Below are 25,279 nucleotides of genomic sequence, written 5' to 3' on the forward strand. Positions count from 1 at the left end.
AGGGCACAGCTGCCAGTGGATGCTCACAGTCTGCAGCCTTCCATGCACCTTCTTGGCAGCTGTACTGGCCCAGGTGTTGAGGGGATTCATTCTGTGTTGGACTGGGGATCTGTGCTACTCTCCTTGCTGGGTTACTTTTGAGCAGGATCATTTTCTTGAGTTGGCTCACTGGCCTGTCCTAGTCTAATGATATGATGAAGCTGGTTGAGATGGTGGTTCCCAAGTTCTTGCTGTTGAATGTGCTTTTCTGATGAGGATTTCTGTTCAGCCACAGCCAAAAGTGGTGACTGAGGAAAGAGGAGAAATTAAGAGATTGCACCATTTTACTCCTCAACACTTCAGTGTGATGGAGAGGGAGATGAGTAGACGCAGGCTGATGTCTAAACACAGGATTACAAGGCAGCTTGGAGATGTCCACACCCCTTTTGTACTCTCTTGATAAAAATGAATCATGGACCTCACCTAATATAGGCTTGAAGAGAAAGTGGAGCATTCAGAGGAGGGTTGAAATATGTTTCTAGAAAACCTGTAAACACGAATATAATGGCAGTCTGTGGGTGGCAATGTGAGCAGATCAGACCCACATTCCTTTTGAAGAGGAACATTTCTCATCACCTTTCTTCTGCTCCACTTGTTTGGTTTCAATGAGGATGTTGGATACCATGTCCCATCTTGACTAGTGTTTATCTAGTGTTAAAATTTTCATGTGTGAGTTTTCTCTTGTGTTGTTGGAGTGATGGCTTGCTTATTTCTGTCAATGATTTTGAGTGGCAGTAGCAGAGTTATTCTCACTTATCTTTTAATTGAGTTTGTAATAGACTTCTACTAAACTATCTTTGCCTATACGGTGTATTTAAACTATACTTCTGGAGGAATACAGAACCCATTGGGCAAAATAGTTATTTTAAATGTGCTTTAAATGTGTTTTAAATATAAAATGTGCTTATTTTAAAATCTGGAAAGGGCTGCTGAGACTGTAATCAAAGCTCCTGTGAGATTTCATTCACTGTTTTTTTGACTGCAGTATGAAACAGGTGCATGAGATAATGGTTTGTTTTTTAGCCACCATCAAAAGTCAATCCATAAAAATTCTTCTTTCCTTTTTCATTAGTCATTACATCAGTTCTTTGCTTTCCTCTGCTTAGATAACTGTGTTGAAATTGCAATGTGAAGATTTTTCTTCTTTTTTTTTTTTTTTTTTTTTTTTTAGATTTAAGTTTTATCAGCTCTTTTTTTTTATTAATTATTCTGTAATTTGGTAAGTTGGTATTGTTTGAGATGAGAAAATACTCCAATTTTATGTGGTCTGAATGCATGGACTTGTTTGTTTTTTTTTTTCCCTAAAGTATGCAATCTAGAATTAATATCTATTTCAAATTCAGTGGAATTCTTGTTTTTTATCTAGATCTTATTCAAGGCCTAGCCCACTGTCCCCATTCCCTGCACACCAGGACAGAACATAAATTCTGTTGTCGAAAACTTATTTGCAGTCACCATATCTGATTTTCATTTTTCCCTGGGATGGTGGAGGATTAGAGCAGATTACAGTGTTGGGATAATGTCTGACTCCTTGTGTTCCATTTAGTCATAAATAAAGCCCTGAGAAATCTGAGTGTTGCCATGGTGATGCCAGTAAAAGCCTGGGTTATGGAGAAAGTGAGCGGCTTAGCAGCATAATGTCACTTAGAGTAATGAGCACGCTGTCATTAGCACAGTGATGGGCTTACCTGGGGCTCTGTAACTTTGGTAGCCCATGCCAGATTCTGGAGACAAGTAAGTAAAATATAATATACTCTGTTTAGTAACTTGCAGCTGCAAAGCTTTTAACAAATGGAAATTTGTGTTTTGTCTGTTTACTTTCTAGCTTTAATTTGTTGGAGTATCACAGAGAAACAAGGAGAAACTTAGTATTTCTATTCTGCCTTTCACAGGATGATCTGGTGTAACTAAAACAACAAAAAAAAATCAGTGTATAGCTACTTGTTTTAAACTGTGTAAACACACACTTCTTAAAATGTGCAATATAAAAAGTAAGATGGTATTAAAATGTGGTTTGTTTTTTTGTTTCTTTTTTTAGTCTTTATAACCTGGCTTCACTGGAACTGAGAGAAAATTTGCTGACATATTTACCTGAGTAAGTCACATTTGCATGTTTCATAATATTAACATAAAATGTTCTTATTCTTAAAATCTGCTAACATATGAAACTGAGTGACAGCTAGAAAAAGTACTCAAAGCCAACTGACAACATGAGATACAGTCTTCTTTTAGCAACATCTACTTACATCCATTACTTCTAGTTGTATTTGATTAGTAGCAGGAGCCTACAGTCTGCATGGATTGGCTTTGTTCTGTAAAAAAGTATTCTGTCTGAAATACAGCAGCACCAAACATGTCCTGCATGCATTGGACAAGCCCATCTGCAGTGGGAGTGGTGATTTGGGTTCTTCTCATGATGAAATTTGGTAACTGTGAAAGTAGGGCAGTAAGATCTCCAAGATTTTCACTCTAGACCTTTATGGTGTTTAAATAAGTGTTTGCCTTCAGGGCTGAGTAGCCAAAAGCTTCTAAAACTTGGAGATGAAACCCTTGGTAGCAAACTAGGCCTACTGATGCCTAAAGTCTGACTTCACCCACTTTGATTTTTGGAGAAAAATGTTATCTAGATTTCTCTGTACTGTCTGTATTGTAGCAGAGGAATTGATGGTCTTTTGTTGGACTAATTTGGTATCTTACACTTTGGGGATCCTTTTTCTCTGCCTAGAAGCAGCCTCTTCTTTCTCTAGTGATGGAGTTTTCTTCTTTCACTATCTGGTTGTTTTGGTAACTCCTATTCTGCTTGTTGAGGTAATATAATAGATACTGTAAAAGATTTAACCTGTTTTAATCAGAATCTCTTTTTGGGGTAATTTTCTCCTGCCAGGCTACCCCAGTGCCTTGGTTGTGTCTGTTCTTAGCAGTGAGCCACGACACACTTCAGTGACAGTAGTCAGAAGACAGGAATTGCTAGTAAAGTTTGGCCATGCATTGTCAGTATGAAGCTCTCAAAAATATTGACAGTTTTATTGCTCCTGGAAAGTTCTGGCTGTCAGTAATGTAGCTGACAATTCTAATTCTCTCTGCTACATTTTGTGCTACTGCAGCTTTGGGGAAAGTAAGCCAGAGCTCTATGCCAGCCTGATTTTGAAGGGTGGCCCCCTCTTGTCTCTCTGTTTGAACTTTTTTTACATCCTTTTGTGCCTCCCTCTGTTAGCAATCTCAAAAAACAAAACTGTTTCAGAAATTGATGAATTGTGTTGAGAAGATAAATGATGGATATTGAGTCTTGAGTCACATAGTTGTTACTATGGGGAATTTTATTCCAATTTGCATAACTGTTAATTTCCCTTAAAAATAAATCTAGCTAACTGTACTAAAGTATGTAGCATTTGCTACCCCTGGGGACTTTTATTTTTCATTAAAAAAGAAAAAAAAGTAATTACTTGATTGTCTATACTAAGTTTTAAGTTTCAAGGGCATACAGTTACACTGACAAACCAAGTTATTTTTTCAGTAACATATTACTGCAAACAGTCTGTGCCTGGTAAAATAACTGTCTGCCTACAGTACATTGTAATTTGAAATTTAAGTTTCAGTAAAATGAGCTTATTCAAATACATGGGGTTTCTGTTGCTTTAGTCTAATGTGGTTTTGTTTTGATTTATCTCATCTCACAGATCACTTGCCCAGCTGCAGCGACTAGAAGAACTTGATTTAGGAAACAATGAACTTTATCATTTGGTAAGAGAACATACCACTGAAACTGCACACTGGTCTTGTTTTATGCATCATTTAGATTAAATAGGTTGTAGGTTGTCCAAAACAGAAGAAAGAAAAATGCTTGGAGGAAGAGTCTTTTTATCGGTACAGATGAATTTTGACATTGAGCTGGAACTTTCATATCTGCTCAGTCTTGTTCAGTACAGTATCACTTTACTCAGAAACTGCAGCTGATCTTTAGAAAATGAGAGTGCAGCACAGCTGTTTTTATGAAAAAAAAAAAGGAGCAGAAGGACACAAAATCTTGTCTGTGCTTGCAGTTACAATGACCATGTGGACTTGTGTCAGGAGTGGATGGGCTGATAAGCACAGATGAAAGTTCAATTTCCATGGTGGGAGTAGGAGTCTTTGGCAAAGGGTTGAGGCAAAACTGTTGAACGTTGAGAGGTCTACCAAAAATATATCTCATCTCCCTTGAGGTGATTCAGGTAAATGTTGGATGGATTTTCAGTAGATCAAATGTGTGCAGTCAATTTGTTAGTGCATGCCAGGAAAGAATGGTAGCTTATTAAACTGTAGTAATTTCTATGATGAAGTTCCCAGATGCTTACAGTCACCCTTACTACTTCTCACCAAGGTACCTCTAAGTAGTGCTTGCAGTAAGAATTGGTTTACTTAGACTGTAATTGTGGGGTGGATATTCTTTTTACTTGAAGCTCCTATGCTACTTAACTTTACTACTTTTTATGTTATAGCCAGAAACAATTGGTGCACTTTTCAATCTTAAAGACCTTTGGTTGGATGGAAACCAATTAGCTGAAATACCTCAGGTAAAAATGAGTTCTACTGATACTGTTTTGAAGATGTTTATGAAAGAAAACCTTTTCATTCATTCCTACAGGGAAGTGCTTTTAAATGGAATATTTTTCTCAGTCTACTTAGCCTGGGTTTGGTTTTGGGTGTGTATGGGTTTTCTCTTAATAAATTCCTCTGCAAGGGATTGGCCATGATACTGTATGTTGTCAGAAATTTTCTTTTAAGCATTTTGACAAAGAAATTGTTTCCTAATAGGCACATTGTTCAGTTTGTAGGATGACACATCCTTTGTTTATAGTTCTTTCCCTAAGATCAGGGAGCCATTAGTTGTCTGAGTTAACCCTCACCTTGTGGATCTGTCTGAACTGCAGTTGTAAAAGTTTTGAGTATGGATCCATTTTTTCTTTTTTTAAAATTTTTTGGTACTCATCTTCATCCATTTAAGCATAGTGTTTGGAACAAGTACAATATGGAACTGTTGCCATAAATAGAAGTTTTTATTTATGCAGGCAAATCCCCATCTGACATCAGTCACAGGATGAGGGAACTTAGCATTTAAAGCTTATAGCACTCTAAATTCCCTTTCTTAAGAACTTTGCAATATGTGGGATGGGTCTTCTTCCCTCTTTTTCCCTTACAGCCAAGTCAAAACCTGTTTTCTTCTGTTCCTCCTGCAGTTTGCTGTTACTTGCTGTATGGATCGCATTGCCAGCTGTGTGTCTTGTAAATCAGTTACAGTTTAGTGGGTTTACTTGGCTAATAGAGATGATAATTCATAAAAGGGCAAATGTGACTTCAGCAGCCATTTTTATTGAAACTGGCCATTACTGTCTGTTTTGTCCAATGTCCAAAGGATGGCATTGTAGGATAAAGGGTTTGTGTTTAATGAAAGATTGTCTTGAGAGGCAAACATGTCAAAAATAAAAGAATTGATCTTGTAAGTTAGGATCAAGGCCTTTGTTGTATGAAAATTTCATGTATGTAAAAGGCACTTCTTCCTCAGCTGTTCTGTTCTCTGAAAGGTGATTTGGATGAGTGAAATCTATCCCCAGTTGTGTATAGGGATGTCTGTGTGCATGGGAAATGGGGGTGTGCTCTGATAGCTAACAGAAGCAAAGGTATTCCTCTGTCTGGTGGTTGGATTGCCATGATAAAAACTGAAGTAGTCATTAATAACTGTAGATAATGACAGTGTAACTTGGCAGTTCAAACATGCTTGCTGGAGCAACGCCCCCAATTCCTATTTCTACATTTGTTGTACTTGGGAGATGTGAAGATATGAAATCCCTAGATGTCATGGCATGTTACTGTAGCAGCCAGGAGAAACTAATCCTAATTTGCCTAGGGTTGATTGGGAGGGGTAGACTTTAATTAGGTAGTGGTTGATAATCTGCCATTATGAAAAAAAAACCCAACAACTCTAGAGTCTTTACTTGAGGAAAACTCAAAGTTTGGCTGGTGCTTGCTTGGGTGTGCTCAGCATAGCTTGCCTGATTGCTGAAGCCAGTTTAATTTTTAAAATAAGAAACCATGACTGAATTGCTTGGTTAGTTTATATATGTAAAGTGTAATAATTATTTACTTTTTTCTGTGTTTAGAGGTCATACAAAGAATGGCCAATTAAGAGGTCATACAGATAATTGTTCTTCTTTGTGGAATTTCATTGTGATGGTACATTTTGCAAAGTGCTTTCTTACGTGTTTGGGCATGACTTAAATTTTTTTCCTTGTATCGTAGGAAGTAGGAAACCTGAAAAACCTGCTTTGTCTGGATGTTTCTGAAAATAAATTGGAATGCCTTCCTGAAGAAATTAGTGGTCTGACTTCTTTAACAGACTTGCTTGTTTCTCAGAATTTACTTCAGGTCTTACCTGATGGTATTGGTGAGTACGAATGCTATCACACAGAACCATTTAATCCACTGTAACTGGGAGTCATTTGAGTTTTTAAAGTCTTTTTGTGCAAGAGGTGAGCTTGTGTCATATTGGTTTTTATTCCTTTTGTTTAGTACCAAATGCATAGCTCTATTAATGCTGCATTTTAATTGTCTGCATAATGACTCCCTCATAATCCTCTTTCAGTCTTCACTTGATACATCCCAAACAACATAAAAGTTAATATGTCCCTTCAATTCCCAGTGTATCCCTTTCACCATCAGAACCCTTTAACACTGTAAAATTTTAGCTTGCAACTTGCTGTGGGTCACTTGATGAGACTGGCTGAAAGTATCACTACAAAAAATACAGGATTTTGAATGTATGTTTATCTTCAGTTGAACAATGTGATTAATCCTCTGCTGAACCTAGTGGAAGACTGTTTGCCTTGCAGCCCATTAGTCGTGCCTTGAGGACTCGAACTACAGCCTTTCTGTCTCTGACCCCTTAGATTGGGTTCAGTAACTGAAGAATGTTTCCTGAGTGCCTTTTTTAAGGTGTATGCCTTTTACCCATGCAGTAGTTGTGACAAGTAAACCAGGTGTTTTTCTGGAAATTTCCACATTGGAGGAGTATGTCTTCTCCTTGAGAGGACTTTTTTTTTAAACCCCCCAAAATAAAGGTGTAGGGGAAGGAGGACTTGTGAATGTGGTTTAACTATATCTAACATTTGGAAAAGAGTGGTCAGGCCTTCCCCCTTCTTATATATTTGACAAAGACTAAGGAAAATTTCTCTAGACTTGGGAGAGTGGGGTGACAGCTGTGGGTCCTACAGCTGCCTAATGTGTGTTGGATAGGGAGTTGTAGCCACCTTCTGTGATGACCTGTGCTGGCCAGTACAGTTGTTGTGCATCAGAAATGGAGCTGTAGCTTCTGAAAGTGAGCAGCCCGTGCACCTGGCTGGATGGAGCTTGTTGGCAGAAGTGCACCTTGCAGGTCCCTTTGGGTGCTCCTGGGTGTTGCCCAGCTGATCACTGAATCCCTGGTGGGATTGTCAGATCTGTAGAGCTCTTGAGCAGGGCTCTCACCAGCACAGAGGCTCAGCTCAGCTGTGGCTGTGTCTCACCACTCTCCAGAGCTCTGGTGGAGCTCCAGCACCCCCAGGCAGCAGTGCCAGTGCTGCACCACCTCCACGGAGGCAGCTGCTCCTGATGTGCAGATGGCATCTCCCACACTGGGATTTGCAGCGTTGCTGCCTCACCTGCCCTGCAGAGAAGAGTTTGGCTCTGCCGTGTCTGTGACTGCCCTGCAGGTGGTTCTGGGCAGTTCCCAGGTGCCTCCTTGGCTGTGTCTTGCTGGGAATCAACAAAGCCAGCTCCTTCAGCCTCAGCTCTCATGTGCTCTGGCCATTTTATAGCTTCCTACTGGACCCCCATCATGAGAACAAGAGAGTTGAGGAGGAAGACAGAACATCACATGAAACTGAGGATGATTTTACAGGTGTGGTTTCACTAATTGCAGGTTGACAGGATATAGCAACTTCCATTGATCTGTTGGCTGTAATTCTAATGTAGTTTAGTTGGTGTTTTGTTTCTGATGAGAGCTCACTGCTATTTAGTGTTCAGCCTAGTGCTCACCATAGTATGTATCCATGTCCTTTGCAGCAGGGCTCTTGGCTAGCTGTATATTTCACTTCCCAGCCTGTGCTGGTGCACAGGTTAATTCCATCTGGCTGCAGAGCTCTGCACTTCTCTGTGCTAAACTCTGGTTTCTGTTTAGGTTGCTCTCTTTTGGCTTGCCAGATTTATCATAATCAGTGAATTTAATACTCCAGACTGTTATAACTGTTTGGGACCACATGTGGATGGCAGGGAGATATCAGCAGCTAGTGTTGCCTCCTGAATTCTCTATCTTGGGCTCTCCCTGAGTCAGCTTTTGCATCAAAGACCATTCTGATATGAAGGAATAGAACAAAATGAATTTTCTGCCCTGAAGCAGTATTTTGTACTTCATGAGAAAATCATCTTCAAAGAAGTTTGATTTTCATCTAAAGAATAAACTTGGGTTTCATGTCTGACTAATTAGGTTCTCTGTTAAGACAAAGATACCTTGATCCTGTTTGGGTTTGGGCTGTCACTTCAGAGCAAGATGTTCTCACTGTGGCTGATTAGGTGTAGGTAATCTTCTGAACATTCCTGTATTAATAAACATCGTATAATTGAGGAACAAGCAGGTAATTTTAACTTTTTATAGGTATTTGGGTAGACACATCCTTGATATTTACATGGGATATAGTTCAGATTGTAACTTTATTCCAATTTATTATGTGTAAATGTTGGGTATGAATATTTTTATTCAGCATGAATTAAGTGATAGCAAAACTTGCAAAAACAGTGCAAGCACTAAGTGAAACAGTGCTTGGGTTCTTTTATTTTACCATAAAAAAATATAATTGTTTTAGGAGATTTCTGGAAGTTCTGCAGCAGTAAAAATTTATGCCATTGAAGGTATTGTAGGATACTAGACTAAAAATCCATGTTGTTTTTCCTGTGCAGGAAAATTGCGGAGGCTCTCCATTTTGAAGGTTGATCAGAACAAACTGATCCAACTAACTGATTCCATTGGAGACTGTGAAAGCCTTACTGAACTAGTTCTCACAGAAAACCAGCTGCAGGTATGCATGGTCATGGCTGCTCAAATGGCAGGTAGTAATAAGACCTGCAGTTAAGTGCTGAATCACTTAGCTCATTAGGTTACTCACCCTTGCTACTGCTAAGTAGTGCATTTTCTTTAAATGCATCTTATTTCTTTCCTGTTAAATGAATGCTGGAGATCAAGTTGTGTGTGGTAACAATCCACCCTTCAACTGCTTAAGCAATTGCATGTTCACTCTTGAGTCTTTCATGACCAGTGAGAGAACTGGAGCATGCAGAGTGCAGGTATCACTTACTTGTTTTTATATGCTGGGGTTTGTGCTGTACTGCATTATTGCCAGTTTTTGATGTGCATTATCTGAATCAGTCTTGCTTAAACTAGAAACTGTGAGCACTGCAGAGCTTGTGCTGCTCCTTGCTCTGCTGCTCTGCTCTAGCCAGGTATTAAAATAAAATCTCAACATTCTTTCTGTTAGGTGTTTCCTTCCATTATTTTGAAACTTTGTGTGATGCTGACACTTGAAGAGTAGCTGTCTGTAAATAAACTAGGTTTGAGCATTTCTTAAGCTCAGTTGGTACTTGGTTGAATTAGAAGCTTAAGACTGTTAAGAGGATGCCTCTCCAACAGTCAGTTCATAGCACCTGAGTTAGGAGATAGCTAACTGAGAAGCAATTTTGGGAGTGTAAAGTTAGCTAATACATCCTGCATCCATGCATTCTGTACACAACTGTTGTGTGTCTATATTTGTAGTGCAGAGATAATTAGTGAGTGAATTTGTGTTAGAAACTGACATTCCTAGACACTTGTTCTGCAATATAAACCTTTGGATCTTCTTTGGAAAGTCTGGCAGTAATGAGGATTAGCTACACTTCAGTTTTGAAAGTGGATCAGACTGTTAATTAATTTTAAAGTGAGTAAAGTGGTTTTTCCCTACTCTGAGTAGTTATGAATTATATTTGTTTTTTTTATTTTTTTATTGTCACAGTCATTACCGAAGAGCATTGGAAAACTAAAGAAGCTGAACAATTTGAATGCTGATAGAAACAAATTAACATCTTTGCCCAAAGAGGTAAGTTTTGTGCAGATGAGACTGTAGAAATAGAAAAGTCTTGATTTCAAATGCCTACAAGAAATAGCAGGCAGCTTCTGTCCAGTGGTATTCTTCCCAAACTGATCACAACCAGAAACATGTCCACTAGTTCTGAACTGTAGTGATTTGGTGGCTTAGAAGTGCAAAATGTCTTTGTAGTTAAACAGAAAGGCTTGGATCTAATTAGCTTTTAATGAACTTGAGTCTAATTAGCTTTTAACTGATAATTCCCAGTGTGGATGTTAGGTCCTGCACTATTTGAAGACTCAGAGCTCTGGTAGGGTGAATGCAGCCAATATATCTCTTCTGCATGTAGTGTGAAACTACTGCCACACTCTTCCCCACCTTACTCTTGTGACCAATATCAAAAGGAAAGTTTCATACTCTGAAAAGTGGCTCAGTGAGTGTCTTGATAGTCTTTTTGGTTTTGGAGATCTCTGGACTGCTTTTGCCCTTAAATGTAAGGTCCTGATGTGACCAAGATACCTCAAATTTCACAGCTATGTGCACTAGCACTTCTGGTCTATTGAAACAATATGTGGAATGAAATGAGCTTGTGTTGTAAAACTAAATATAATGAATGCTTTGTAAGATTAATTCAGCAGTAAATTGTGGAAAAAAGTTGGGAAGGCAGCATCCTGTGATTGGAGCATGGGGCTATGAGCTGGTTCTGTTTGTACTATTTTTTCTCTGTAATTTATATCCAAGTAATTCTGCCTCTTAATTTTCCTATCTAACATGTGGCTCTGAGCTTTTGTTCTCCACTTTCAATCACCTAAGGAGCAGGAAGGTTATGTACTCAGGTGACAGCTGATGGATGGAAATTGAGAGGAGTATCAGCTCTGGCTCACTTCCTTATGGAGCTTGGACAGCTCAGGAAGAAGGTGTGAGAAGGAAGTGAAGTGGCAAGGAGATGGGGAGAGCTGATTTTCTGAAGAAGAAGGATCAAGCAGGGGCAGAGGATGCTACTGTGGCACTGGCACCAGTAATTCCAGTGTCCTGGGTCTGAGCTGCCACAGGCCAGTCACGTAAATTGAGGGAAGATGAGGGGGGAGATGTGAGTACTGCAGCTTTTCTAGCAGAACAGTGTCTTCTGTGCTGTGGTGCATTTGGTTCTGAACAGAGAATTGTGACAGGGCTTCCCCAGACAGGTGCATGAGGCACGGCCCTGGGGAAACTATTTGGGCTGGTATTTGATAGCAGTTTTCATCATAAGATATGGTGAGTTGGAAGGAACCCCTCAGGAGTCCAGCTCCTGGCCCTGCACAGGACACCCCAGGAGTCACCCATAGCAGTACCTGATAGCATTGTCCAAACACTTCCTGAGCTCTCTTAGCCTGGTGCTGTGCCCACTGCCCTGGGGAGCTGTTCCAGTGCCCAACAGCCCTGGGTGGAAAACGTTTTTGTAATATCCACCCTACACCTCCTGTTACAGCTTCAGGCCATTCCCTCAGCCCTGTCACTGTCAGCACAGAGCAGAGATCAGGGTCTGCCCCTCCTCTTCCCCTCACAAGAAGCTGTAGCTGCAGTGAGGTCTCCCCTCAGTCTCCTCCAGGCTGAACAGACCAAGTGCCCTCAGCTGCTCCTCATGCAGCTTCCCCTCAAGGCCCTTCACCATCTTTGCTGCCCTCCTTTGGATGCTCTCTAATAGCTTTATATCTTTCTGATCTTGTGCTCATTCAGCAGAAGACTTTGTTTGCCAAAATGTCTGTACTTGAGACTTGTGCAATTTTATGTTTGCTCCACCTTTGAGGGAATTGTTCTGAGTTTTGCATGGAAGGTTTTACTGCTACAGTTTATTTCCAGAATGGCTGTTAATAGCTTATGTAGTGTGTAAGCACTTTTCTCAGTTAGTGGAATATATGGTATTGGAGGTGGTGCATAAGAGCAGTCAGTGTGGCTTGGAAGAAGCAGAGACAGGATCAGGCAAGAGGAGAAGGCTCAGCTGCAGAAGCTGGTAAAGCAGGGAGAGTATGGAGTGTCTGTTTGAGGGTATCATGGGGTCAGCAGCTCAGGGCACAGCAACAGAGGGATTAATACTGAGCAAGATACTGAAGACTTGAAACCAGCAACATTTTTCAGAGGTGGAATGTGTTGTCAAGTCAGTGAAGGTGTTGGGGATATCCAAAGGTGAAGTGGAGAATGAAAATGTGTCTAGAGAACATCAGTGCACGTGAGAGAGGGAATAGGACACCTGCACAGAAGTGTGAGGAAGACAGGGATGAATGAGCCTGTGTTTGGAGAAGGTAGAGAATGAGGAAATGGAAGGTAGTGTCTGGAGAGAGGTGAGCTGGAGAGTTGTAAAACTCCAGGAAATAAACATGGGAGAGGGTGGTTCCCAAGGGGGCTAGCAGGGAAACAGAGAGAACTCTGACTTCCTATCAATGACTTTGAAAGGAATTTTAATTTTTCCACACCAACGTGCCTGTCTCATTATAGCAAATGCTTTGAAATTACAGATAATACAAGATTTTGTTTTGCTCTGCAGATTTTTTTTTAAAACATTATTTAATATTAAAGGAAGTCAGCCCTTTTGTAACTGCAGGGTCATCTCACCCTTGATCAGTGCATTTGAATTCCTAGCTGGTAATGTTACAAATTGAAGGCATAAACAACTGATGCCAATGGTGTGCCTCAAAAATACTGTTAACATGGGTGTATTGCAGAAACTACTGTCTAGCTAACAAGACTTCTCAGTTTCAGAGTTTCTCTTTGTATTCCTTGGGCTTAGGCTGTGCAGTATACATTTTTCCCTGAGTATTTTTAGAGTGCCTTCATTGCTGAAGTGGTAATTTAAAAACAAGGGAATCTGCTGCTCTCTGCCTGTGTTCCATCTGTTGCTGGATCTTTATTTTCATAGTATAGTATTTTTCTTAACCAGCAGCATTTTGCTTTAGACCAAATGTGAAGACTTCTTAGTACACGTTTTCTGTTTAAAATTCAGAGGAATTATGTGAAGAGTTACATTTCGTAGCTCAAAAAGAACATTGTTCTACATAAACTGAGTGCACAGGTATAACAAGTATTGTTTGTTGTTATGCAAAACATCCACATGAGCCATTTCAGGGGGGCTGATAGTGGCAGAGATTCCAGTTCTGAGTTTCTCTTTGGACAGCAGGGAGGAACAGTTTGGTGTCTTGAGTAAAGTGTTTGATTTCCATTTTTGTTCTCATTGTTACTGACTTGGTAAAAAAAATACAAAATGCATTGGTAGTGCACTTAGGGAAGACAGAAAAATGTGTCACTCCTTTTCTGTCTGCTGGAAGGCTCTGCTTGACATTGAGAGAGCATACTATGTTTTCTGTTTATTTTCATCCTAAACTGACTAACTAAGATTTAAAGCCAGGCACAAGCCTCTGACAGAAGTAATTTTCAACACCCCTGCATGCTTTGTGCTGCTTAAGATATTTCTTGAGACAGTATGGCCAAGTCTGGGGTCTTGAACACATCAAAATTAGTACTTGTACACTGGTTCCCCCTTCATAGAAGCAGAGTTGGATGCAAAAGTAGAGTATACACTGCAGATATTTTTCCTCAGTATCTTTCCCTTTTTATTGTTACCTGTTTTTCTTACCTCTTCCATTCTTTCTCTGCCTTACAGAGTGCTAAAGCAGCTGTGCATACATGGTCTTCATCTTGATAAAAAATGGATGTGGGAGAGGCTGTTACTGGTTTCTGCTGGAGAGGGATAAAGAAACAGCTTTGTGTGTAGAAAAAAGTGGAATTCAGCTAAGGGGAAAAGTGCATGTATCCAATACTGTATCTGCTTGGTGTCACTGTTGTTTTACCCAGAATTATTCCCGTAGCAGAGACCACTTTTATAGATTAGATGGTGGAAATTATGTGCCTGATCTAATGTAGCCTAGTGAGATAATATCTGAGTTTTAGCTTTTCTGTGGTGGTGTGTGGTTTTTTTGGGGAAGGGGCTATAGAAAGAAGTTGGTTTTGTTTTGTCAGCAGTTGAAGGGAATTGGATTTTGAGTCAGTGTGTTAAACCATTACATTGTAAGATTGCTTTAAGGCACACTTGTAAAATCATTCTTTATCTTTTGGTGTAAAAGTTCTTTGCTTGGGATTATTGAGGAGTTTGTATGCAAATACACCTTCGAAGTTTCCTGGTTCAAAGGTTCTTCTTTATTGTGTGCTGATAAAGGTAAAACGTGGAAGAACTGAATGTGTGACCAAGGCTTGAGTCACTGACAGATTCCATCTTCAGTATCCTGTTTTGCAGCTTAGTCCCTCTCTGACTGAAGTGGTGAAACAAACTTCAGCAAGAACTGAGAATGTCTAAACCTGTTCATAGTTACAAATGTTTTTCCCCTTAAACTTGAAAGACCTGCCTGGTGACTCTTTGGTATTGAAATCCCACCCTGGCACAGAACGCTGATGAAACTGGTGTGTTGATTTTGGCACTTGCATAAATAACCTCCTTGGAATGTTTTGCAGTTTATATGCTTTGTTAATGAGTCTTTACAACCTGCAGAGATCTGGTAATGTGTCCTTCCTGTCTCTGAGGTATACAGTGAGAATTATTACTCTATTAGGTAAAACTACAGGGTTGGGGTTTTTTTTTGGTTTTTTTTTGCAATAACTGTGCTTTTTAAATTTTATTTTTTTTTAAACAAGTTGCGACCACTTAGTTTTTTCTGATTTTAACTTTTGATATCTTGTCCCTTTTCTCATTTGTGTATGTATGTCTCAGAGGAAAAAAACAACAAAAAGGGCACTAAGGAAAGTTCAGGAAAACTTGTATTGAGTCAGAGGGCTGAGAAGCTGTCTTGGTGAGCTCCTCTCCTGCTATTCACCAGTGGTGCAGGAGGTGTTGAAGTGAGTTTGCTGAAAATTTTCCTAGCCAATTTAAAGTTAATAATAACAACAGAGTAATAGTTAATAATAATGAGTTGGGCAATTTTTTCCACCCCTAAAAGTATTCTGTGCTTGCAGTTGAAGAATTAGTATACTTATGTAGAGCCAAGGAAAATTCTGACTTTATTTACTTTGAACCCAAGCAGCATTTTGGATATGACACACTGGAAAAGATTTTACAACACAAGAGGGACTGTGTTTAAATTACCACTGTATTTTTCAGACTTGTATAAGTCTGTGAGAGTTTTTGATGCTGACAGCTGTTTTGAGAGTTGAATAAAAGAGATGTGTCACTGGACTTTCAGCTATTCACACAACAACTGAAGACTAATTATTACAGTATTTGTCAAAATGTCATTATTTGCATTGCTTATAGCTGTGTGAAAGATGATAACTGGTAAAGGACAGAAGAATTGATTCATAGCTTTTGAGTAGTAAACAGATCTACTTTTGAGTCATTAGAAACACCAGCAGAGAAGCATTCTGGGAAGACTTCCAGTTCTGGAGGACTAAGATGGACTAGTAGTGGGTATATGAATGGCAAAAATGCAGGAGGGTGAAATGCTAAGTGCTGGTCATGATGAGAACATGGGGGGAATTTCAGCAACTGAGCTGACATTCTGTCTTTGTTTGTCCAAGCCTTACTGCTTCTCCAGAATGAGGAAGCTGTTAGAAAACTGAGCCTCAGACTGAGATAGAAGAAAAGAGCTATAAGATCATCCATTAAAGGGCTTAAAGGGTTAAAGTTTTGTGTGGAATCCAGAGGGCCTGCTAGTGGCAATGATCCTCTCAGTCAAGCCCACCTGAATGCAAATATGCAGTTTTGTTCCATCTTCATAGTATCAATGATTTTAAAATCAGCACTTCATAGTAACGACCATTTACTGCCTGACTGACGTGTGGGTTTTGTTTTTGTGGTTTTCATTTTGGTTTTTATCTAGGCTCACTGTTCTTTGGACCTGGCATGATGTGACAAGTCAATAACCCTTAAGTTAAAGTTGCTTAAATGAACATAGTCTCAGGAGTATGACTTAGGCATGCACAACTCATGTGAGATCTTTTCCTGATTGTCCTGCTCACTATGGAGTAGTGTGAGGATTTCTTTAAGGCTCCAGTCCTTGGAACAGTTACTCCCATGCCAACTAAGCACAAGTTTGTCCCCATTAAGTGAAGTCTGTGCTGGAAATGAGGTGTGTGCTTAACTGGTGAATGGGCTTGTGGCCTCAGCTGTGTCCTTGGTGCAGAAGTGCTGGTTTGGCACAGTTTGTTGTGAAGCATGGATGGCTCTTCCTCAGTTAAGCACTCTGAGCCAAACCAGTGATGTTCTGGTACCGTGTTCCTCCATGGTGGCCATAGGATGTGTTTTCCTTTCCACATGCCATGTAGTGTGTGCACTTTGCTCTGTGGTACAGCTTTGTGTTTAGGTTTTCAAACATTGGACCTGATGTCTTTCTGTACTGCTGGATGGGTGCCATCTTCATTTGAAATGACAAAGATTTTAGTTGATTTTTAACTGTCATCTTGTCTTTTTTTTTCTTTGTGGTATCTCACTCGATGCTGCTCATTAAATGCTGTCTGCATTTTCTAAAAAGAGTTTCATTAAAAAAATTCAGCGTGTCTTTTTTATTTTCCCTACTACCCTATTTTAATATATATATATTTTAAAACATATATTTTAAAATATAAGGTCTTCACTATCTTTGAATGAAACAAAACCTTTGAACAGCCTGTTAACTGATAGAGTGCAAAGTTTAATTAACTGAAGTTTAAATGATTTAAGAGTCCCAACCCTCTTTGGCAGTAGAGGAATGTATGTTATGTCTCCATTTGTTGGCATGCTCTTGTCCAGTATGGATAAAGAAAAATAAATTGAACATCTCTTGTATTTTCTTAATTGTTAGCCGCTTGGAAAATTATGGGTCAGGTAAATTGATAAGCCTGTAAGTATTCTTCAGTCCATGGTTCTACTATTACCTTTCATTAAACTGCTTTAAATGCATGATGACTCAGGCTGTCCCAATTCCACTGCTGCATTTTTCCATTGTCAAAAGTAGAGAAGTTTTGGTCTCATCAGGGCTGCATGGCTTTACTTTGTTTGGCTAACCTGTTTGGATCTCCATGCTCCAAGACTGAGCAAAGCAAACTCCATTCATGGAAAGGGAACACTTTCTGTACACTGAGGGCATCACTTGCCAGCTCATCAACATTCCCTAATTTCTTGCTTTTCACGGCTCTTCATGTTAGAAACACCGATTAGACACTTAGTGTGTATGCATTTTTTTTAATATCACACTGTGTTCTGTGAATGTGTGAAAGCACATTATTTAAGAATTTATACACACTTTAAATTGAATAGCAGAATTCTTGAATCAAGAAATGTTTGCTTACTATTTGAGTGCTGTTTTCTAAGGGCTTTGATTCACAAGCTAAAATGGCTTGCAAAGTTTGTGCTTCTGTTGTTCACACTGGGTTGGGAAAACTGATGATCTTGTGAAATAGCTTCATCTTAAGAGAGCAGTGATTAAAGGGAAATACCACAGATTTTGTTTTGTCAAGAATGTAGTGCATTAACTTTCTGCTGTAAACAGCTTGTGAATCAGAAGCCTTGAGCAGCTGATTCCTGTTTTCTTCCATTAAAAAGCATTTGTAATACAAAGGAAGGTGAGTGGGATGTAAATGCTCCATTTGTTTTATTTTGTGAGTCACTGTTGCATCCTTTAAAAGTGGCTTTTTCCTTAGTAAATAGTGTTGGTTAAATCAACACTATTTTTCCTTTGACTAGTTAAAATATTTTGTGCTATTTGTCTGTTATCTCAGTCTTGGGTTTGGACTCAGTTGTTGGTTTTGCAAAGACACAACTGACAGCAAGACCACAATAATTTCAGCTTAGTTTTGGGGACTCCTGGCCAAGGTGTAGTTACATATACTATAATGTGAGAGGAGAAGCTTCTTAGATCTATGTCACTATAGACGTCCTCTAATTTTTGACCTGAGATTTTCCACTGTGTTTAGTTTGGACTCCATAATTAGATTCTAAGTCTGCTTAACTTGAAAGCTTCGAATGGCATTGGGGCATTTTGCCTCTGTTATTGGAGTAAGAAAAGAAAAATCCTTTTTCCCCTTGTTATGGTGAGTTTTGGAACTGGCAAACAAACAGCAGTGCTTTTTGAAACTCTGTACAATTAGCAAACAAAGGTAAGTTTCCTTTATTAATAGGAACAAAGAGTGACTTAAAGCAGCTTTTGAGTTGCTACAACTAATAATCTTCCTGTTCATAGAAATTCCCTCTGGAACATAAAGTTAGAATGAGGGGTTTTTTTAATCATACTTGTTTGGAGGGGGTTATTTTTCTGAAAACAGCTACTTTTGGTGCAAAGTATAGATTCTGAAAGGTAAAGCTGAAAAATCCCATCTTTGCACCCAAAAAACTAATTAGCTTGAGAATGCAAATGCATATATTTGGGTAAATTGATAGAGAGAGAGAGGATATTAGATTAAAATAGATTAAAGAAGGCCAGTTCATGTGGGAATTATGTTGAAATGAAGTGCTTCTAATGAATCAGGGCATCAAACGTTTTACTCAGTCTTCTGCTTCTAGTGAACTCTTCATTAATCTTTGTGGACTCAACAAATTTTGGGAGTTGATGGGTGTATTTTGCATTTTACCTTGTTTTGAGCCCCATTGCACTTGCTTGGATATAAAGTTGCCATGAGGAAAGAATGAATTAATATGTGAAATGTAGAAGTAGAAAAATTTCAGTGTAGGGGTTTTTTATGAATGCTGGGCGCAGCTTCTGTGTGGTTACTGGTTTCTTCCAGGTGTGAAAGGCTCTGAAAGATAGCTGGAATGTAACCTTTACATAAAGATATACATTATTTGCAGATATAGATGCTCAAGAGAACTTGCTTCAGGTCAGACTTCTTCTCAGCCAACACTTGTTTGCAGTCTGTACCTCTGGGGGAAGTGTCTGGCAGGCATTGTAACTTGGATGTGCTGTGACACACTCTGTGACCCGTGCTGCATGCCTTTGTTACACTGTGGTACTGCAACAAAACCAGACTTGCTTTTTTTTTGTCCCCTCTTCTCAAATGTAGGTTGGGGGCTGCTGCAGTCTTAACGTCTTTTCTGTACGTGACAACAGATTATCTAGAATTCCCTCTGAGATTTCACAGGCCACTGAACTTCATGTCCTGGATGTTGCTGGGAACAGGCAAGAGATTTTTGTATTTTCATGTTCTTTGGCTGTATTTGCTTAATTCTTTCTGATAGCTAAAGATATTATGTCTAAGAACAGAGTAATAAAAAACTAGTTATGACATTCATGTTAGTGTTACTGTTGAAATTGTCAAAGTAACCTTCCCCCTGGGCCAAAAGTAGCATAAATTGTGTGTTGTCATGAATGTGGTTTTTGCATTACTTTGACCCTGAGTAAGAGATTGGATTTTTAAAAAAAAAACCTTCTGGATTCAAATATTTCTGAATTGAAACTGAGAATCTAGGCAATGGATAGAGCTTCAGGTGAAGAAACCAAGCTGTAATGTCAAGTGGCACCAATATTGAGTGTTTTATGTTCACAATACAGTGTGAGGAACAAGGAACTTTGATGACCTTGCAGCTTCTCACGAATCTTAGTGCTTCAAGCATCAAAGTGCAAAAATGAGTGGATTAAAGCACAAACTAGCAAATGAGTTCATTTTCTTTGTAGGAAGTTAAATAAAAAAAAAAAACCCAAAACAGAAGAAAAGTGAATAGCATCTCATCTATGCAATATAATTGTCTCACAGACATTTAGGTATTTCTGTTCTGGCCACTGTTTACATATGAAGCTCTTGATGGGAAGCAGCTGCCTGCCTTCCCAGGCACTTTACTGCAGTAGAGAAAGCTCCTACCTGTTACTCAGCTTCAGAGGATTGTAAAGTTATAGTGAAGTTAAGCTGCAGGTTTTTTTGCTTTTTTTTTTTTAAAGAATGGAGTAGTTGGAATTGATGACTACTGTAATGCTTTCTATTAGAGGCATTAATTTCAATCCTATTTGTTCCAACTCAGCAGTGTATACTTGAGTCGATTTCATGACCATCTGTTAAGTCTCCCAGGGATTGTCCTGACTTTTTTACTTTGCTTTTTTGAACTAGGCTGACGTATCTTCCCATTTCACTGACTACCTTAAAGCTGAAGGCTTTGTGGTTGTCTGATAACCAGTCCCAACCTCTGCTGACATTTCAGACTGACACAGACCCTGAAACAGGAGAAAAAATTTTAACATGTGTATTACTTCCTCAAATGCCTTCTGAGCCTGGTTGCCAAGGTAAGTGCCTGGAGTCAGCTTTTCATTATATATAGAAGTATTACTTCATTGTTTACTGAGCTGTCCCATAAAGATTTGTAAAACATACATAAGCTCTAGTGAGCAAAGTAGCAAAGTTCTGGTTGAATTTTCAATATTAAACTTTTTTTTCTATTATCCTACTAGTCTTCAGAAGACTTGGAAGCTTTGGCTGTGTATTATTGAAAATACGTGACAGCAACTGCAATAAATAAAATGCAGACCTGGAAGAAAAAGAATTACTCATATCACTATTTTGAGGCTTGCCAGTGGGCCCAGTAGTGGTGTTCATATTTGTGTACATTGATTATACATCTCATATAAATATATATATGTATATATATATATATATATATATATATGGAAAAATTGTGGTTTTCCAACTGCAGTCTCTTTACTAACAAAATAAATTGCATAGCAAATACTGAACAATGAAATTTTTACTTTTTAGCAAGCTAATTTTCTTTGAGGCAAAAATGCCATACAGTAACTTTATTATATTCATTAACAAGTGTAGAATTGCAGTATAAGTTGCTTTTCCCTTTTGTGATGAAACTTGCCTCTGGGCCAGGTGGAACCATAAACTCTTTCGTTGGCTGTGTTGCTACTCCAGTAACTTCTGAATGTTTTTTGTCTTCAAGCTTTTAGAGAGCTGTGTGTGAGCATTCAAGGGGATTCATCTGAGCTAATATTTAAATTTCTGCTGTAATGACTGGAGAGTAATTTATCCCATCCAAGGCTTTGAAAAGAAAATAATGTAGATTCTTCTCCACTGAGTACTAAGGGGCCTGAGGAGAAAAGTTCAGCTTTTCAGTGGGTGTCTGTATTGTTAATTTCAGTGTTTCAACAATATATGGCTGGAGCAAATAGAAACCATTTAAATGGTAGGAGTGTAGAAGTGCCTCTGTTTTCAGCTCCTGGATTTTAAGAATAATTAAGAATTAAAATAAACATATGAATTAACCCCTTTAGAATTACAAAGGACAAAGCTAGTTCAAGAAGAGTAACAGAGCTTGACTTTCTCTAAAGGCCTTACTGCTAGAAATTAGATTTCCTCCTCTCCAGAAGAATCTCATGGCTTCAAGAGTAGAATTTAAAGGTTGTTGGATGTATATACCTAGCAATTCTGAAAGGATGAGGCTAGTAAAAGCAATGATCTTATGTTATGGAATGCTATTTAGGGAACTGGCTAATGTCAGCTGGCACCCATGTTCCACAAGAAAAAAATGTATAGTGGCAAGTATATTGAATTATACAACCAGTACTCTAAAAATCTGAAACAGTCCAAGTACAGAAATACCTAATTTATACAGAAACCATTTAATGCATACTTGATAACAGAAAACTAATGCAAATTCTGTTTTCTTCCAAAAACAGTAGAAATAGCCATTTGTAAGTATTGGATGAGTGATTGTTCAGATACTGCAGTTATGAACAATAGAGCATGGTGATTGTGTGACTTCATGTGCATGTTGCTGTGAATCTTGAGTTACATTTTCCTGTTCTGACAGATAACCTGCCACGATGTGGTGCATTGGAGAGTTTGGTAAATGAAATGTCAGATGAAACGTGGAATGAGCGGGCAGTGAACAGAGTCAGTGCAATTCGCTTCTTAGAAGATGAAAAAGATGAAGAGGAAAATGAAATGGTATGTTTCCCAAGCCTTTGGATACCTCAGACACTGTGACATTATTGCAGAAGTATAAAAAGTCTCTGAGCATTCTTGCTGTAAATATTTCAGCTTGGACTGCATGCTTTGTGTGTACATCTGGAGAAGAAACTGTTCATGTTGGTTGCTGCAACTTTTTATGTGACTTTAAAGGCCTTTGTTTTTTCTGCTTTGAATATAGCTTTTATATTTTGATGCAGGACAGTCTTCTGTTTTGCTTTGTTTTCCTCTGTCTGCTCAGGATGTTTTCTTTCCAGAAAGAAGATAGGATCTTTCTCTGCCTCTGTGAAGCTTTACTGCCTGAAAGTCTATAGAGTCTAATTTAGGATTCCAGCACGCTGGCATGTGTCTCCTTTAAGTTTGCTATTGTTTGTCTCTTTAATTTCTATTTCCAATCGCTTTCTTGCTCTCTCTCATTCTTTTTTTTTTTTTTTTTTATTTTTTAAACTCCACCATTTGCATTGAACCAACCATAGTGTCCATAAACAGCAGGAATGTTGCTCATTAGTCTCCCACTTAAACAAAGGATGTGGGAACATCTGTCACTGTACTTATAAGACCTCTCCATTAAGTTGGGCTCTGCATATCCTGAAGATCAATACACAACATGATCTGTAGTTTTACTAGCTTTTATTACAATTAAAACTCCTGGTAAAGTTTAATGCTGCTTCAATCATGTTTTCAATGTGGTTCTCTGATGCTCTAAAACACTGCTGGTGGTCCTCACTAGATCTCAGCTTGAGATACTTCAGGGCACTGTCTGGATTGTTTTAGTTTAAAAAGTGACTATAAAAACCCTTACTTTAGTTTGGAAATAAACAAGTAAGGTAGTTGCTTACTCTAAAGCAGCAGAAACAAAATGTCTTGTAAGGGGCATGGTTCACTGGCTTGATAAGGAGTTCAGAATGATGCTGCTTAACAACCTTGCAGACCCAAGAATGTCCACAGGGTAGTGAGGGCTCAGGTGTTGAAGATAAGTGCTTGATTTGCCTGATTTGAGGCAAAAGCCTTCCTAAGGGAAAAGTTCATGATCTTACTGAGGAGGAAGAAGGGCAGATTTCTAAAGCAGTCTTGACCAAAGCACCCACTTGTGGGTCATCAGTTCTGCTGTACTCTGCACAGTTTACATGCATGCCACTAAAAAGTAATTGCATGCATACATGTATTACATGTATAGTGCATTTGTGGTGTTCTGTTGGTCTCCAGCCTGGATGCTAACTGGAGTTTTTGTGAATCTTGTTTTCCTTGTAAAGGTTTCAGCACAGTGATATACATTCTTCTCTCTAAAGTGAGAGAGAAATCTCCTTCTTCCTCTCAAGGTGCTTGTTCTCAATTAACTAGAGAACCAGACAGTGTGGTGAGGATGAAAGGCAAATGGAGCTCCACACTCTTTAAAACTGTAAAGAGATCTTGTGGGATTCTTTCAAAATCAGATGGATGTTTTAAGTGTGATCTTCAATCACTTGTATGGTTTTGGGGAGAAAAAAATCCCCAAGTATAGTTATGAAAGAATCTTCACTTCATGACTTGTAATTGTACTTCACTTGAGTGGCTTTCAAATTAATAGTCCAAAAGGGGACAAAATATGTTCTCAGAGACTTCTTAAAATCTCTTTCCCTGTCTTCATAAACAAGCAGCTTTTAAAGCAATGCTTAGCACAGAGCATCATAATTTGTAAACGAAAAGGGGGGAAAAAAAGGAAAAAAATTGATACTTAATATTTGGTATGTGAATGCTGAAGCCTTGAAAGTGTATGTTGTTTTTGCAGAGAGACAAAGGCAAAACCACTTATTGCACTGTTTATTTTTAGAGAACACTTCTAAGGCGAGCCACTCCACACCCTGGAGAATTAAAGAACATGAAAAAGACAGTGGAGAATTTACGGAATGATATGAATGCTGCTAAAGGACTGGATTCAAACAAAAACGAGGTCAATAATGCCATTGACAGAGTGACCACTTCTGTGTAGAGTTTCATCTCCAGGTTTTACCTCCTGTGTCTTCCCCTGCTGTTGAAATGTTCCTGTCGTCTCCTGGGACCTCACTGAGCCCCTTTTTGTTCTTAACCAGAACCTGATTCATCGTCTCCATACACATGAAAAGTGCGGCCTGCTGGAAGAAAGTGCCTTATTTCATCCAGGCAGTGAACCAATAATTTCCAAATCAATATTGTAATTTTAATAGTCCTAGGCTTTTTTAAGTGTAATACACTACTGTATGCAGAATACAATATTTTTGTCTTAAACACAGGGGAAATAATGCTTTTCTTTTCCAGAGTGCTGGGATTTCTTCTTCCCAGTGGCTGGGTGTGCTGGTGAGAAATATAGTTTTGTGGGAAATCGATACACTTTTTTATTTTTTTGGCAGCTCAGATGGTGTAAATTTTAAATTTTTGTATAGGACTTTCATAACAAGATGATGTATTTCATTTTTAAGAGAAAAATTTATCTTGAGCGGTACATATTTTAGTATTTGTGGAAGAGAACAAGCTTCATGGACAACTGTATTCATTTCTTTGTACCACCCATTGTGCCTTATTGTGTCTGGTATGTCATATTGGTCTTAAATACAGAAATTCTTGAGGAAAGTGAGTAGATTTGGTCTCCTGCTTTAGATATGTTTTTCTTTTTGGACAGTAATTTGTTGGGAATTTTACAGCAGAGAACTTATGTTTATTATGGGATCTTAGGTTGTGAAGCACAAATGTTAGTTTTGTTGTAAACAGAATTAAGATTAAATGACCAATCAGCTATTGTTTATTACATAATGCACTCACACTTTAACTTAGTTGTAATGAAACATCTTGGTTTGGATGCCTTGTTGCATTGCAGTCACTAGAAATTCATGCTTCCATTGTTTTTTTTTTTTAAATGTGCCATCTGTAAAATAACTTGAAAAACAGCACGATAGACTTTCAGAAGCACAGTATGGAATTAGTTTTATGTATTACACAAGAAAGCATGATTCTTTAAAGTGCTTTGGTGGTTTTATAAAAATTTATAAAACCATAATAAAAACATCTTTAAAAGCTTCGGTAGATGTGATGTATCATTAAAACAGCAATTAAAGTATCTATACATCAGTGCTATCATTGTTACTGTGTTGCACTTCAGTTGTCCAATGCTGATTTCAAGGTCTTACTGAATCTGTGGATTCTGATTTATTAATAAAGGTAAGTATTAACTGAGTTGAATTCAGTAAATAACAAAAGCTCATAAAGACTGATGT

General features: G+C 38.6%; 1 protein-coding gene across 1 annotated transcript in view; it reads left to right on the top strand.

Annotated features, from left to right (window-relative positions):
• The window catches only part of LRRC1 (leucine rich repeat containing 1), a 69,033-nt gene extending 43,949 nt beyond the window's left edge, over positions 1-25,084 (top strand). Inside the window, exons 5-14 of the mRNA XM_079297687.1 lie at positions 2,078-2,134; positions 3,717-3,780; positions 4,515-4,589; positions 6,313-6,457; positions 9,004-9,122; positions 10,089-10,172; positions 19,155-19,270; positions 20,193-20,365; positions 21,895-22,031; positions 23,863-25,084. Of these exons, the coding sequence (XP_079153813.1) occupies positions 2,078-2,134; positions 3,717-3,780; positions 4,515-4,589; positions 6,313-6,457; positions 9,004-9,122; positions 10,089-10,172; positions 19,155-19,270; positions 20,193-20,365; positions 21,895-22,031; positions 23,863-24,021 (1,129 nt within the window). The 3' untranslated portion in view covers positions 24,022-25,084. The remainder of the gene's footprint in view (positions 1-2,077; positions 2,135-3,716; positions 3,781-4,514; positions 4,590-6,312; positions 6,458-9,003; positions 9,123-10,088; positions 10,173-19,154; positions 19,271-20,192; positions 20,366-21,894; positions 22,032-23,862) is intronic.
• The last annotated feature ends 195 nt before the right edge of the window (positions 25,085-25,279 follow it).

Source organism: Erithacus rubecula (assembly GCF_903797595.1).
Source record: "Erithacus rubecula genome assembly, chromosome: 2".
Taxonomy (NCBI): Eukaryota; Metazoa; Chordata; class Aves; order Passeriformes; family Muscicapidae; genus Erithacus; species Erithacus rubecula.